Here is a 16508-nt window from a genome sequence, read left to right as displayed (position 1 = left end):
CAGTGACAGAACTTCAACAGTACTTAATTGGGTGTAAAGCACTTTGAGATGGCTGGTGCTCATGAAAAGCGCTATATAAATGCAAGTCTTTTTAAGTTCTGTTTTTCGTACCTAGACTTGTGGAAGTGCAGGATGGCCTGGAGATTGATTCCCATTAGCATGTCGTCATTTGTTCAATCCCTTATTTCTGGTATCAGCAGAATGTTCTCTGTTTTGTACTTGTTTGCCATTGGCTTTTCCTGAACAATTCTCTTGATGCAGCCATTTCCTATGGTTGCAGGCTTCTTTGTTTATCCCTAATCTGAATATTTAATGTAAAACTATGTAATTTTCCATCCAAGCAAAATAAGCATATAGGTTTTAGGGATTTTGTTTTTTATGTGCTTTGAGCTTACTGTCAGGCAGTCCAGCAGTGTGAACAATTCAACACCAGTGGAACTTTGGGGAAGCAGCTCTAGGGTAAAGGACCAGAGAGGATCAGTGTAAATGCTGCTGCTGGTGTTTTAGTATTGGGTTCATTGTTTGATGCTGGCATATACAGATCTTCATCTCACTTCCCAGCATCAGGAATGTTACAGTCAGTCATAAATATATTCAGTCTTAAGCGCCACCCTTATGAACACCCCATCTCTTTCCTCTTGCCTCATTTGCCCATTTTTCCTGTGCCCTGTTTAGAGAAGCCTTGTAAAGCGTCCTAGAATTTTCTGAATGCTATAATAGATTACTTGCCTTTCTATAGGAGCTTTCATATTCGCCTGATGTCCCACAGCACTTTGTGGCTCATTAATAACTTCTGAATGTAGTCACTGTTGTTATAATGGCCCATTTGCACAAAAGTGTCCTACAAACAACGATGAAATAAATGACCAGATAACTTGTTTGGTGGCATTGGATAAACATTGGCCAAGGCACCAGGGGAGCACCCTATTTTTCTTCAGATTGTATCATGGGATTTTTTTAGGGTGCACCTGAGGGCAGATGGAGCCACAATTTAGTACCTCATCCAAAACACAGCACCTCTGGCAGTGCCACGTTCCCTTAATACTGCACTGAAATGTCAGTCTAGAGTGGAGCTTGAGCCAGCATCCTTTGACTCAAAGGCACAAGTGCTACTAACAGCTCAGCAGATAATTAGAAATGAAAGTTGCTGTAAGTGGTGGTTAGATTATTGGGATGGGGGAATTAAGTGCAAACAGACCTGCAAATTTCAGGCTCCACAGGGTGAATTTTAGGCCCTAATGGGGCTGGGCATGGGATTTCACACCGTCGGCCAGCGCGTGCCAATTCCCGGTTCCATCCTGTCCCTGGGCCATTTTCCCGGGGGCGGGGGGGGGGGGCGTTGGGGTGGATAGCAGGGCTACCCAACCGCAATTGGCAGGTAGCCAATTGAGTCAATTAAAGACCTATTAAGGCCTATTTTTAGTGGCCAACTGGAAAATTCCAGTTAGCCTCCAGATACCTGGAGGCACCAGGAAATAGTACAGCAGCCTTAGACCAGGGTCCAAGGCTCCAGGAAGACTTGGAGGCCCACCATGCTTGCCGGGTTTCAGTTATAGCCACAGGCTACCATATGGAGGGACTCCACAAAGATGGCCTGCAAGGGGTGCCCCCTCTCTCGCTTACCTTGACAGGTATCCTGCTGCTGCTTCTGAGCTGGAGGGCCGCCTCTTAGCCCTTTGCTTCAAGAACACATCCATTGTCGTTATTTGGATAACCATTAATTGGCCAATTCGGAGAAGTCACAGATGAGTGGCTGTTCTCCTGCATAATATGGGCTTCTGGCCCCCATTTGAGCCAGATAGCGTGGCCCTGAATCCCATAAAATCCTGCCCCATAAATTTGAATCTAATAACACCCTAATGCCATTCATGGTGGGTTACAGAGACCATATTAGTAAACTACTACATTTTAAAAAGAAAGGCCAGAAGGGAAGATGATGAAAACATTAAAACAATGGGCCAAATCTTCCAGTCTCCAGTTCATTGAAGACTGGACATACGACTAAGATGTGTTGGGACCGTGTGGAACTCCCAACGGTGTGCCCTGTCTTCACCCAACTCTACTATGATCCAGTGGAGTTCTTCGAGGGTTGCTGCACTCCATAGTTCTGGGACAGCTAGGTTCGGAAGACTCTGGAAGAAATGCAGAGCAGTGTTGGGTTGGGGAAATTTCCGGACACAGTGGCAATCCGATGATGATTGCTGCTCCTCAGAAGATCTGGGCCAATAATTTGATTAACAGAAATACTTTAGTAAATACTTGCACATGTGATCTTTTCTAACCAGACTATTGTGTTTGACATTTCAGGATGAGACTGGTGCCTATCTAATAGACCGGGATCCTACTTATTTTGGGCCTGTGCTTAATTACCTGCGACATGGGAAGCTGGTTATTAATAAAGATTTAGCAGAGGAAGGCAAGACCTGTTTGTTACTCTTCAATTTTTGTTTATTTTTATTACATTCTTTGATTATAAGCAAAAGAATGGGGGAAATGTCATGTAGCTTACCAAAGCCTCTTCTATTCAAATTCTTGCTATCTCTTGTCCAACTTGTTTTGAGTGCTACTGAGTTCTGTTTTTCTGCTGCTCTTCCTGTCACATTCTAGGTAACTGTGACACTTTAGCTGAAGAGGTTCTTTCCATATCTGTTCTGGATTTATTTTCCACTAGTTTAAATTGGAGGACTTGTCTAAGCTACAGAGTAGCTTCTATACTTTGATAAAAGCAAAATACTGCGGATGCTGAAAACCTGAAACAAAAACAGAAAATGCTGGAAAAACTCAGCAGTTCTAACAGCACCTGTGGAGAGAGACAGAGTTAACATTTTGAGTCCGCATGGACTCAACTTTGTCTTTCTCTCCACAGATGCTGTTAGACCTGCTGAGCTTTTCCAGCATTTCCTGTTTTAGCTTCTATACTTTGTTGAGGCCCTTGAAAATTCATGGCTGTATGCCCCCACCATGGCTTTCATCCTGAGAGATGTTTTGTTGAATAAGATGAAAAGTACTAGAAGTGCCCCCCCAGTAAAAGGCAATAATTAAAATTATGACTTTACACCCAAGAGGCATACTTAAAAATTAGATACCGACCTGGTGAAGCTGCAACACAGGACTGCACGCATGCTAAAGCGGAAAGAGCATGCTAATTAAACAGCTAAACAAGAGGAAGATGCTCCACAAACATCTCATCCTGAATGATGACAGAGACCAGCATGCCAGTGCAAAAGACAAGGCTTTTGAAGCATTTACAACCATCTTCAACCAGAAGTGCCAAGTTAATGATTCACCTCGGCTTTCTCCTGAGGTCCCCACTACCACAGATGACAGTCTTCAGCAATCGGATTCACTCCACATGATATCAAGAAATGGCTGAAGACTCTGGATACAGCAAAAGCTATGGGCTCTAACAACAGTTGGCTGTAACGCTCACGACTTGTGCTGTAGAGCTAGCTGCACTGCTAGTCAAGCTATTCCAGTGCAGCTTCAACACTGGCATCGCCCTGACAATGTGAAAAATTGCCAGGTGTGTCCTGTCCACACAAATCAGGACAAATCTAATCTGGCCAGTTGTTGCCCCATTGGTCTACTTTCAGCCATGAAATGATGGAAGGTGCCATTGACGATGTTATCAAGCATCAATAACTGCTCACCGATTCTCAGTTTGGGTTTTGTAGGACCACTTGGCTCAAGACCTTATGACAGCCTTGGTCCAAATATGGACAAAAGAGAGTGACAGACATTGACATCAAGGCAACATTTGAGCTAGTGTGGTATTAGTGAGCCCTAGCAAAATTGAAGTCAGTGGGAATCATGGAGAAAACTCCCCACTGGTTGGAAGCCTACTTAGCATAAAGGAAGATGGTTGTGGTTGTTGGAGACCAATCATTTCAACTCCAAAACAGTACCCTGAGGAACTTGTGCATTAGCGTCCTAGACCCAACCATCTTCAGCTGCTTCATCAATGGCCTTTCTTCCATCATAAGGTCAGAAGAGGGAATGTTCACTGATGATTACATATTGTTCAGTACCATTTGGGACTCCTCAGACAAGCAGTCCATGCCCGCATGCAGCAAAACTTGGACAACATTCAGGCTTGAGCTGATAAGCAGCAAGTAACATTCCTGCCAGACAAGTGCCTGGCAATGACTATCTCCAAGAGAGAATCTGACCATCTGCCCTTGACATTCAATGACGTTGCCATTGCTGAATCTCCTATCATCAACATCCTGGGGGGCACCAGTGAACAGAAACTTGACTGAAACAGCCATATAAATACAGTGACTACAAGAGCAGGGTTCAAATTCTGCAGCAAGGAACTTGCCCCCTGAGTCCCCAAAGCCTTATCACCATCTGCAAGGCACAAGTCAGGAGTGTACTGGAATACTGTCCACTTGCTGGATGAGTGCAATTCCAACAACACTCAAGCTGGGCATCATCCAGGACAAAGCCCACTTGATTGGCACCCCATCCGCCATCTTAGATATCCACTCCCTCCACCATTGGCGCACAGTGGCAGCAGTGTGCACCAACTACAAGATGTACTGCAGAAACTTGCCAAGACACAGTTGACAGCCCCTTCCAAATCTGTGATCGCTACCACCTAGAAGGACAAGGGCAGCAGACATATGGGAATACCATCAGCGGCAAGTTTCCTTCCAGCCACACCATTATGACCTGGAACTCCCTTTCTAACAGAACTGTGGTTGCGCCTATGTCAAGAAGGTGGCTCACCACTACCTTCTCAAAGGCAGTTAGGGATGGTCAACAAATGCTGGGCTTGCCAGCAGTGCTCATTCCAGGAACAAATAAAAAGTTGCAAATTGAGTTGTACTTGAAAAGAACTCTCTTTAACCTCTCTGCAGTATTATAGATTGAAAATAGTTGATGGAAATTTTGTCCCTTTCAGGTGTGCTGGAGGAAGCCGAGTTTTACAACATCACATCACTAATAAAGTTAGTGAAAGACAGGATAAGAGAGAGAGACACCAAAACATCACAGGTGAGTGGAAAGAGACCCAGCGCAAATATGTGAAATGACCTTGGATTAATGGATGGAAGCTGGGAGCGGGGAACTTTGAGTGTTGGAGAGAGAACTGCACTATTTCCAGTAATAAGGAAACTCGCTCACTTTCTGAACGGATCTTCGGAGCTCACTCTATGGCTTTCCCTCTTATTATTGATCATGCAACCTCTTGCAGCTGCTTTGGAAAGCAGCACTTGCATGAGGACCATGAGAAAAGAGTAGGCCATTCAATCCTTTGAGCCTGTCCCGCTTTATGCCATTGTTGCCCAGTCTTGGGCAGTGTGAAGGAATAGGCCCCAAGTCTACCTCAGGCCGGAACAGGAATCAAACCCATGCTGGTGTTATTCTGAACCACATGCTAGCCATCTAGCTAACTGAGCTAATTGGCCTCCATATCCCTTGATATTCTTAGCTACCAAATATCTATCCATCTCAGTCTTGAGAAGTTAATTTGTCACACCAAACTGCCAATTTCCACTACCCTTTGTGTATAAAAGTGTTCCTGATTTCACATCTAAATGGCCTAGCTCTAATCATAAGGTTATGCCCCAAACTTCTACAATCTCCGCCAGAAGAAATAATTTCTCTGTTTCCTATAGAATCCTTCAATTATTTTAAACATCTCTATTAAATAACTCCTCCAGCTTCTAAACTCAAGGGAGTACAAGCCTGTTTTAAGCAACACACCCTTATGATTTAACCCTTCATGCCCTGCTATCATTCTGGTGAACCTGTGCAGTATCCCCGCCAAGGCCAGTGTATACTTCCTCAGGTGCAGTGTCTAAAAGTGACAACAGTGCTCCAAATGAGAGCCTGATAAAGGTCTATACAACTGAAACATCACATTCTCCCCTTTGATATAAAGGCAATCATTCTAATAGCATTTTTGATTGTAACTGTGCATTAGTTTTTAGTGATTTGTGTCCATGGAGACTGGCCCATTGACCTGTGACTCCTTCACAGCTCCTTGTCCCTCATCATTATTACATGTTCTCAGCATCATTACACGCCCTTATCTGTTTATACCAAGATCACTGGACTGATAAGTGGCGAGTAACATTCTCGCCACAGACGTCCCAGGCAATGAACATCTCCAACAAATAATCCAGCCAGCTCCCCTTGATGTTCAACTGCAATACCATTGCAAAATCCACCACCATCAACATCCTGGGGGGGCACAATTGACCATAAACTTAACTGGACTAACCATATAAATGCTGTGGCTACAAGAGCAGGTCAGAAGCTGCAAATTCTGCAGCAAGCAATTCTTCATCTGACTTCCTCAAAGCCTGCCCACGATCTAAAAGGCACAAATCAGGAACGTGGTGGAATACTCGGATGAGTGCATCTCTAACAATAGTCAAGATGCTCAACACCAACCAGAACAAAGCAGTCTGCTTGAATGGCACCCATTCCACTACCTTAAATATTCAGTCCCTCCACCACCAGCGCACAATGGTGTAATATTGTATCATCTACAAGGTGCACTGCAACAACTCATTGAGGCTCCTTCAACAGTACCTTCCAAACCTGTGTCCTCTACCACCTAGAAGAACAAGGGAAGGTGACTCTAAGTCACACACCATCCTAACTTGGAACTATGTCGCTGCTCCTTTGGTGTTGCTGGTCAAAATCCTGGAACTCCCACCCTAACACTACTGTGAATGTACCTACACCAGATGGACTGCAGCAGTTCAAGAAGGTAGCTCACCACCATTTTCAAGGGCAATTAGGGATGGGCAATAAATCCTAGCCTTGCCAACAATGCTGACTTCCAACAAATGAATTTTAAAAAATCAATGGCTTGTATGGATCTCTTGTACAGAAATCAGCAAGTAGCTGCCCATGTTTGTGTATAAAAGTGAAGTATAAATTGACCACATAGAAAGACCTACAGTTATCCGTGGTCCATTGTGAGTTAGCTGATCAGAGTTGGAATGACAATAAATCTCTGAACCCATTGATTTAGAAGAGAAAAGTCAGCCTTGGATTTTTGTTCTTGATTACTATCCAGTGCCGGAAAAGTGCACTTGTATTGATGCTGGCAGTGGATACAGGGTAGGCTCAGACTCTGTTGTGGTGTGCTTGCCCTGGGATCAAGTTGCCTGCTGGCACTCATTACTTCACCTTGAGGCTGAAGAATGGCCAGTTAGACAAGGTGCCAGAAGGTGCCCAATTCAGTAGAATCATAACATATGTGGGAGCACTAGGAGCATGGGAAGGTGAAGGGGAGCAGGAAACTGAAAGTGTGGTGATAGAGAATTACATAGACATCTGACACCCAATGCTTTTTTCAAAAAAAATTGTATTCCAGATTACATCCACAGATAAAAGTACATGTTTTGTAGATAGAAGTTAAATGAGGTGCAAATCCTTGTCGGTTGCCAGAATATTTGTAGCACTTACCAGAGATAGCTACTGCCAAGCAAATGCAAAGATTGCAGCAACAGTTAAGTATATTTGAAAAGTGCTGCAGTAAACGTTTTCAAAAATACAAGCTGTTGTCGGAGATCTGAAAGAAACTAGTGCAGTTCCATGTGCACAGATGGTATGAGTATTGATAACAGTATGCTGCTTTTGTTATCAAAAGGAAAAGCAACTGAGAGGAGCTGCCAAGCCAGGCCCGCATGTCAGTAATAGCTGTAGCTTCAACTCTGCGTTGCCTGCTTAAAAAAAACACCCTTTAAAAGAGGTGTTGTGCAGCTGCCTGCATGGTTTAGTTTATACAGTGAGATCAAATCCCTGAGTTCAATCTCAATCAGTGCTGAGTTTGCTGATCTCAGTTGCAGCTATGTAAGGATTACTAGAATTGGCTTATATCCCTTTATTGGAGGCAGAGGAAAATCAGCCAGGATTTCCTGCTCCTTTTATCTATCCATAACTCCTGGTAGAAATGTATCGATGTGAGTAAGTGGGGGCAGGGTCAGGTTGAACTGTGACTAACGCACTAAAACTTATTGTTTAGTGTCCCATGAATATTGACCATCTGGGAAGGTACCAAAGCAAGGAGTTTCTTTTAGGAGATGGGCCTACGAGAAAATCTGATGTCCTTTAAGGTTTGATATTTTCTGTTAGGTAAAATATGATGAATTATTTGAGAGCATAGAATAGGACCAGCTTGCATTGAAATACACGGTACAACTGATGGGGTAATTTTACTTTCATTTATACACATGCATGGGATGCATGCTTTCAGTGAAAATATATACATATTCAAATTATTATCCCAATTAATAATTTACAAACCTTGAAGTGTAATTTGTATTAAAGAATCTTTTCTTCACTTCAGCTGCACTTTAAGGTTCTATCCCAAGATTTACTATGATTTTGCCAGTACAATTTCCATCATTGGAAAAATTCTCAATGTTCAACAACTGTGATCCATTATTTTCTTTGATGGGTCTTTGAACTAGGAATTGATTTGATTCCTCTTGCCTTTTAACCCTTAGATTCCAATGAAACATGTCTATAGAGTATTGCAGTGCCAGGAAGAGGAGCTCACCCAGATGGTGTCTACAATGTCTGATGGCTGGAAGTTTGAACAGGTAAAAATGTTAAAACAGTCAGACATGAAGATCTGTCCAGCATTAGATTAGATGTATATAATGAATAATGTAAGAACTCCTCTTTCACTTTGGTGCACCACACCATGCCATTAGAAATGAACATCTTATCCATTTGAAGGCAACCTCGATAGTTGGCTAAACCAAATACAGATTCATAGACACATGATATTCCTGACCAAATTCCTGGTTCAATCTTTATGGCTGCTCAATTAACAGATATTTTTGGAGCTTGAGCTGTGTGTAAAAAAAAAAAATCTATGAATGTGGCTGACCAAAAAGTGTATGAACATTTAGTGATGTAAACAAAGTCCAAATTCTCAAAGAATGCACTGTTGCTACAGGCTGTATAACTCCTTCTAAACTTTTTCTCTGTGGACCTGGGGTTATGAATGGGTTTCCACTCCAAGGGAACATTCTTTTCCAAAAAAAAAGTTTCCACATGCAACAATCCCATTGCAGTAATTAGAAGCATAACTAGGCACTGTATTTATAATTGTGGCATTGGTGATATTGTAACTCCATTTTTTCATTATTCCTTGACTAAAATCATTAGGTCTGCTATTTTAGATGCATTAGATTGTACTGATGACAAATGTCCACACTGACCCCTGGAACACTGCCATTCATTATTAAGGATCACATTTATGTTGCTGCATTACTTCAACATATCTTTTCTGGGGGTAAGGTTATATATTAGATTTATACATACACATTTATAGATTAGTGCATGTAACCATAAGTTAGTACACTTTGTCAAAATTTTCCATTATAAATTTCTAGGCCTATATAATTGAACTGCAATGCTACCACTGGCAGGAAGGTGTGATTACATGACCAGTTTACAAGGATAATTTCCATTATAAATATGGATTTAGGGTATTTATGATAAAAATAGGGTCAGAATGTTTAACTATAAATAAACAGGGACAATGCATCTCCGCAGGCTATTCTATTTATTATCTTGGTTAGCATCCTAGCTTGGCTTGAGTTTGAGCTCACTTGATAAATACAAATGAAGCCTTTCAGAAGCAGTTGCTGGATCTTGCTCAACAGCAGGAGCACTGGATGAGCCCTGGCTCAGTGTTCTCCTGCCCTCTAACCCACCTGAAGACTACACTTTGGTTTTGACTTGCATGTGTGACACCACAGGAGATCGATTAATATACTTAATATAGCTCTACAGTCTGCATCTGTCAGAGGTCCTGGAGGCAGTACATTTAGCATTTCTTTTGTATTTACAAAAATGTAAGGCCTGCATTTGCACGGTGCCTGGTTCCATTCTTAAACACGTCAGCGTTTGATATGCAATGGTCACACATTACTTTGAAGGGACTGTTTTGTAGGAAGTCATTGGACTGACGAGTAAGAGATCTGCCACTTTTTACTGAGAGGACTGTACATTCCCTGTCAGTTAAGTGTTTGGCTCTGTTTACATCACATTTCTCCGACCTGCTTACATGCACCAAAGTCAACTGTTTGACCCTCTTGATGTCCCAAGTCCAGTAATTTTCCCCTGGCAACTGCTGTTTCCTGCTTCCCAGCATCCCTTGCACAATTCAACCTTTTTGACTGGGTTGTATACCCAACATGTGGTGTTTTGGAAACTGTAGAATTGGCTTGAAAACTGCTGTTTCTCCTTCAAAAAAATATTGATTGGGCTAAATGGCTATTAAAGATTGAAATCAATATTTTAGTGCCAGAGAAGAGATCTTAAATGGCTTGGTTAGAAAACAGTAATTTTAGCATTGGATTTTGTAAGGATTTTTAATTAAAATAGCTTTACATCTTAATCCCTTTTGTGAGAGTTGTGTAAATTACAAAATTGTCATACTGCATATTCCAGAAAGTGGCCATGCTTGAACTGTGCCATTATTTTTTTCCTTCTGCCAAATTAAATCTAATCTTTTGAACAAAATTGAGTTAGGGACTCGATTACTTTTTTGTGGATTTCCCCCCTTTTCTGAAGGGAATACCTATTAGGCTGGTTTTCACAGCTGCTGGGTTCACTTGGGTACCTGCTCTAGGTGACTATTCTTCACATATGAGCCGAGACAATGGTGTTCACAGGCTATTCAGCTCTCTAGGGCATTATAGTCAGACCCCCATCCCCGTACCCTTTCTAACAGTGTCAGTGGGTAACTAATGGGAGTCTTGCTGATTTTTTTTTTCTCCCTCCCCCCTAATCCAAAGATGCCAAGGCTAATTGTAACGCCACAGCTACAGCCCTGACTGATGTGCTAATTTCATGCAAACCAGGAATTGAAACTGGAATATTTGGACCCAGGTCATTCTTCTCCTCTTCTCCAACCTGAGCTTGCAATCTCTCTAAGTAAATATAGATGGCATCATTGGCAGATCTCTTGAATACTTCTGTATAACCATGCACTAGTACTTTGTGTAGGAGCAGACCTATGGGCGGTTCTTCTCAATCCCTCAGACAAAAAAAAAGCCTGGTCTCAATTAGCCACCTCCATCCCATATACTGACTGGTGTCACTGAGTGGGTAATCACAGGGCACCTTTCACCATTCTGTGGCACACAAGATTCTAGGACCTTAACGGTAAGCAGGAATTGTTTGCTGATCAATATGTCTGATGCATATTTTGAATAACTGCCACTCTATCAGTGTTGAAAACTATCGTTAGTGAAAGTATATTTGAAATGTTATAACAATGATTTTTAAATGTGTTCAACTTACACTTTTTGGAAACTTGAAATGAAAGGACTCCTTTAGCATACCTAGTGTTACAAACTTTCTGCTCTGGTTGTTACAGCTGGTCAGTATAGGTTCCCCGTATGGCTATGGGCGGGATCATCAGTCAGAGTTTCTGCTGATTGTGTCGCGGGAAGTGAAGGGGGAGGAGACCAGTTTCCACAACAGCAGCAGCGAGGTCTGTCCCAGTAATACCCTCCACTCTCACTCTAACAACGCACGGCCAATTTCCCTGCTTGTTACCATTGCTTGCTTTATGTTACATCTTCCTATTCTTTGAAAGATCATTTTCATCTGTGCCTCAATTCTGTGGTGTGCTGATATTGTGTAACTATATATGTGTATGTGTGAATGTATATAATGTAATTTAGTGTACACACAACACATTTTTCACAATTTTGTACACCAGCTGTTTGCACTGCTTAAAACATGTTTTTGCTTCTCTAATGTATTTTTTAACAGATTTTTTTTTAAATGTAGACCTAAAATGCAAGCTATGAAATCAGATTCAAAAATGTTTCATGTGACCAATATTTTTATTCAAATAATCCTGGTTTTACACAGTATTTTGAAAACTGCAGCAGGCTTGGTTCAACATTTTACTGTGAAGTCAACTCTCAGCTGTCTCTTACACAATGATTGCTTTCCCATTGGGTTACATCTATGAGGTTTAAAAAAATGACTGTTTTAAAACTATTTTGGAAAGCTTGTTGAGTTGCCCTCAAGCAGCGACACTGAAGCTCTGGCACATAAGCAGAAAACACCAAAACTCTCAGATTGGGCTGCATCTCTGACGAGAGTGGTGTCAGGTTAATGTTTCCAGTGGATGGCCTTTTTCTCTCTTCACTGATGTTTTCCAACCAGCTGACCGTTTCCAGCATTTTATATTTATGTTTGAGTTCCAGCTTCTCCAATATTTTGCTCTTTTGGTTTAATGAAGCACTGATACTTGGAGTGCAGAGTGGATCTGATGGGGTAGAGAACCTCTGTGTGCACAGGCTTGTTCCAAGGTATCCTCTGCATATTCAATACAAACAGCAGGACTGCTGAGAACTTCCAAAAATTGTAACTGCTACTAATTTAGGTCTAATTTCAAAGTGGAATTTTGGACCCAACAGCAGAAAAATGTCCGGAGCGTTGCTGTTTTTTAGGACCTGCTGTCAGCTGATAGATCTAAACTGCAACCTTCTCTATAGGATTGTACTAGACCTTGACCCCCCAGGGACAATAGAGACTAGAATTACTGGGTTCAATTCCTCGTCTCTGCTCTTTTATTTTATCTCAGCTGGGCAATATTTAGCCTCAGCACCCTGTAGAGGGGAAAATCAGGACAAGATCTTGCTCCTGATCAGTACAAGTACACCCTTTTGGAAGTGTGGTTGAGTGAGGACTGAATCAGTCACACCAGCTATGCTCCGGGGTTAAACAATCTTGCTGGTCCCTTGTCCATTCACCTTGTGTGAGCCTACTTGATCTAGGTATCGGGACGTTGTCAGTATCTCCAAGAGAAGAGATAGAAAATTAGACATAAAGATCTGTAACTAACTTGACTTCCATTGACTTTAGGCACTCTTGCTATTCTATTGTCCTGCATATGATCATCTCAGGTTTCTCTTCATTTCCTTAAAACCTGAATTCAAGAACTTTTATAGGATAGCAGTTAGCTGGGGCTAAGGCTTAAAACTCAACATTTTCTTCACAGCTGGGTCATCACACACACAACCAAGTACAGGGCACAAAAGGAGCATTCTGGATGCAACTAATGCCACAGTACAGAGGGAGAGATGGTCAAGATAGTGTTACTTCTGTTTAAGTTGGCGCCTCCTGTTGTCCATATACCTGTTATCAAGTGTTGCTGTGTGAAATGTGGCTCAGATTCGCCGAGTGCGGGACTAAATAATAAGTTGATACTTTGCTCATTTAATTCATAAGGGTCAAGGGGAAAGATAGTTCTCTTTTTGAAAGATTCTCTCATTGCTAGTCATCTTCCTCTGAAAATTATATCAGTTCTTGGAAGATAACATGTCTGCGCTTATGTAGGGGTTAATAGGATGAAGTTTGCAAGATCAAAAGAAAGTAGAAAGGGAAGGAAAGATAAGTTGCTGCAGTGCCAATGTCAGAAACTGTTTATGTATTTGATATGCATACACCAAGCCAGAAATAATGTTTCCCAATTTATTCACACCATTGAAGAACATTTACTCGCTAAATATATCACTGCATTGAACTTAAAATCAAGCAGAATCAAGCTTTTAAAATGTTGGATGCTTGAAAGGCCAGCAATCATCAAAATACACAAAGACTCAGCAAATATGTCTGGACAACTGAGGCCACTGCACAGGAGAAATAAAGTCCTAAATTTAGAGTTAGATAAGTTTTTACCCCAAGAAGATTGGAGTTTTATAATTCAGTGCTGTAGGGTCTATAACAGATGGCTTGTAAAGTATAACTTAGCAGTGTCTCAAAGTCTAGACTAATGAGAAACCAGGGGTGCGATGAGGTTTCCAAATCCAAGGAGATCATGATGTGCCTTTAAGTGATTTAATAGAGTTGCAAGTGGTGACTCATAATTAAAAGTTTACTGGATACCCAGCTTTGGCTGGACAACCTACCAGGGCAAAAATAATTTAACAAGAGCTCTGTTATTCTAATCGCTCCTTAAAATTCCCAACATTTCTATTTGGAAATCAGGTTTCAATGTGGACCAGGCTCAATTATAATGACAAACCATGCTCCAGTAGTCTTCAGGGGAGATGGTGGTGTAGTAGTAATGTCACTGAACTAGAAATCCAGAGACCCAGGCGAAAGCTCCAGGGTTCAAATCTCACTTTGGCAGTGGTGAAATTTAAATTCAATTCATAAAAATATGGAATTGAATGCTATAGCATGTTATGGTGACCATGAAACTATCATCAATTGTTGTAAAAATCCATCTGATGCATTAATGTCCTTTAGGGAAGGAAATATGCAGTCCTTAGTAAATGTGTGACTCCAGATCCATAGCAATGTGGTTGACTCTTAACTGCTGCTCAGTTCAAGGGCAATTAGGGATGAGCAACAAATGCTGGCCTTGCCAGCGAAACCCACATCCCATCTGAGAATATTAAAAAAAACTTGCTATTTAAGTTCAATTAAAGTGGTGATTGAGTCAGAATCCAGACGTGGCTGGTACAGAATGATTGGGACAGGAACCTGGGATTACTAGTACAGAGTGGGGATTGGGTCAGGGACCTGGGATTACTAGTACAGAGTAGAAATTAGGTCAGGGACCTGGGATTACTGGTACAGAGCGGGGATTATGTCAGGGACCTGGGATTTCTAGTATGGAGTGGAAATTGGGACAGGAACCTGGGATTACTGATACAGAGTGGGGATTGGGTCAGGGATCTGGGATTACTAGTACAGAGCGGGGATTGGGTCAGGGACCTGGGATTACTGGTACTGAGCGGGGATTGGACCAGGATGCAAGATGACTAGCACCTGTGAAACTATATTTGCATTAAAAGTAGTAGAATTGGTGATGATGCAGTTGTTGAAAAGCTTCCTTTCATACTTCATTCTGACCTGAATCTAAACCAATTGATCATGGTTCTGAACGTCTAGGAACACTTGTACCTGGAGAGAGACAGTGGTTAAACAAAAAACACTATCATTTCTGTAGTGCCTCAGAACTGGTAAAAGCTTATCGACCTGAAATGATGACTCTTTCCCTCTTTCCGCAGGTGCTACCATACCTGGATATTTCCAGAATTTTTTTTTATTTCAGATTTACAGTATCCACATTTATAGAGATGTAGAGAAATTGTTATTTGCAGCATTTGTGCTGTGGTGGAGTGTGGCGTTTGTAGTTGTTGAAGGGGTTGACAGTCAGCTGACAGCCATGTTATTATCTTCATGAAAATTACAGAACCAAATGTGGGCAGTTTAAGTTATTATTAAACTTGATGTTGTCCAGTCGGTCTGGCTTTCATATTGCTAAACAGTTCAAATTCTTCAATAAGAACACAGCAGTGGAGGGAAACTGTTGGACATGCAATGGACAATCATATAATTTTTTTCTTTAAAATGATCAGTTAGATGCTTTGTCTTATGTTGGTCATGTCTGTTTCTGTGAATCACAAGTCCCACCATATTCTCAGCCATGGCTAATCATCAAGACTTCAGCTTTATCCCAGCCTTTCTTGTCCAACCCTCACCCATCAGTAGTTGCTTTTTCTTAAGTTTATTGTGTTGGTTTTGATAACACACTTTTCATGCAGTCTTCCCAAGTTGTAGTTGATTCTTCTCCAGGCTTGTTCATGTTTATTCCAGCAATCTGTTCTCAAGATTATCCCTGACACCAAACTGGGGAGGATAGTCAATACTAAGGAAGACTACAACCAATTGCAGGAGCATATTAATAAACTTGTACATGTGTAAATGATTGGTAAATGAAGCTCAACACCATTAAAGTGAGGTAGTACATTTTGGTAGAAAGCATGGGGAGGTCACTTATTACTTGGAAGGTGTAAGTCTAGGTGGGGTAGAGGAACAAACAGATCTCGGAGTACAAATATGCCAATCACTGATAGTTGCACTACAGGTTATTAAGGCCATTTTAAAAGAAAAGCAGACCAAGCACCTGGTTTTATTTCCAGAGGTATGGAATTGAAAAGTAGGGAAGTTATGCTAAATCCATGTTAACCATTGGTTAGACCACTAGAGGGTTACACTGATAGGTTTCGATGAAAGATGTGAGAAAGGTCAAGTGGAGCATACACGTCAGCATGGACTAGTTGAGTTAAATTACCTATTTCTGTTCCGTAAATCCTATATAACTCTATGTAAACGCTGTAGTTTTGAAATTTGCCTGTCTTGGTCTTTAGTCTGACTTGTCCTTGGTGCCCTGAAGAAGCATCTCCATGTTTGTAGTGCCACCTTCGACAGTGCTTCTGAGATCAGATATCGGGTATAAAAATTCCTTGGGTTGTTTTCCTATGTTGAAAATCTATATAAATGCAGGTTGTCTTAAACATTTTGAATAGCAACAAACTTAAGTCCACTAATTCAGTCAGAGAGGGAATGGGTGGCCACCAGTCAGGAGGAGGGAGGCAGGCAGGTAGTCAGGAAAGCCCCAGAGTGCATCTCACTCAAAAAAACATTTTTCTGTGTTGGAACACAGGGTGAAGATTCCTCTGGAGAGTGCAGCCAGAGCCAAGTTCACGGCA

The 16508-nt window shown here is 41.6% G+C and overlaps 1 protein-coding gene across 2 annotated transcripts in view; it reads left to right on the top strand.

Annotated features, from left to right (window-relative positions):
* The window catches only part of LOC144690681 (BTB/POZ domain-containing protein KCTD5-like), a 77507-nt gene that overhangs the window by 41383 nt on the left and 19616 nt on the right, over nt 1–16508 (top strand). The window contains exons 2-5 of one of the 2 annotated variants that reach the window (XM_078558424.1): nt 2308–2416; nt 4907–4998; nt 8472–8567; nt 11363–11479. In XM_078558424.1, the coding sequence (XP_078414550.1) occupies nt 2308–2416; nt 4907–4998; nt 8472–8567; nt 11363–11479 (414 nt within the window). The remainder of the gene's footprint in view (nt 1–2307; nt 2417–4906; nt 4999–8471; nt 8568–11362; nt 11480–16508) is intronic. The other variant, XM_078558425.1, reaches the window with a different exon arrangement.

This window comes from Cetorhinus maximus, chromosome 15 (assembly GCF_964194155.1).
Source record: "Cetorhinus maximus chromosome 15, sCetMax3.hap1.1, whole genome shotgun sequence".
In the NCBI taxonomy this organism is placed as follows: domain Eukaryota; kingdom Metazoa; phylum Chordata; class Chondrichthyes; order Lamniformes; family Cetorhinidae; genus Cetorhinus; species Cetorhinus maximus.
The sequence above is the reverse complement of the archived record's forward strand: the minus strand, read 5'-3'. Positions and strand labels throughout refer to the sequence as shown.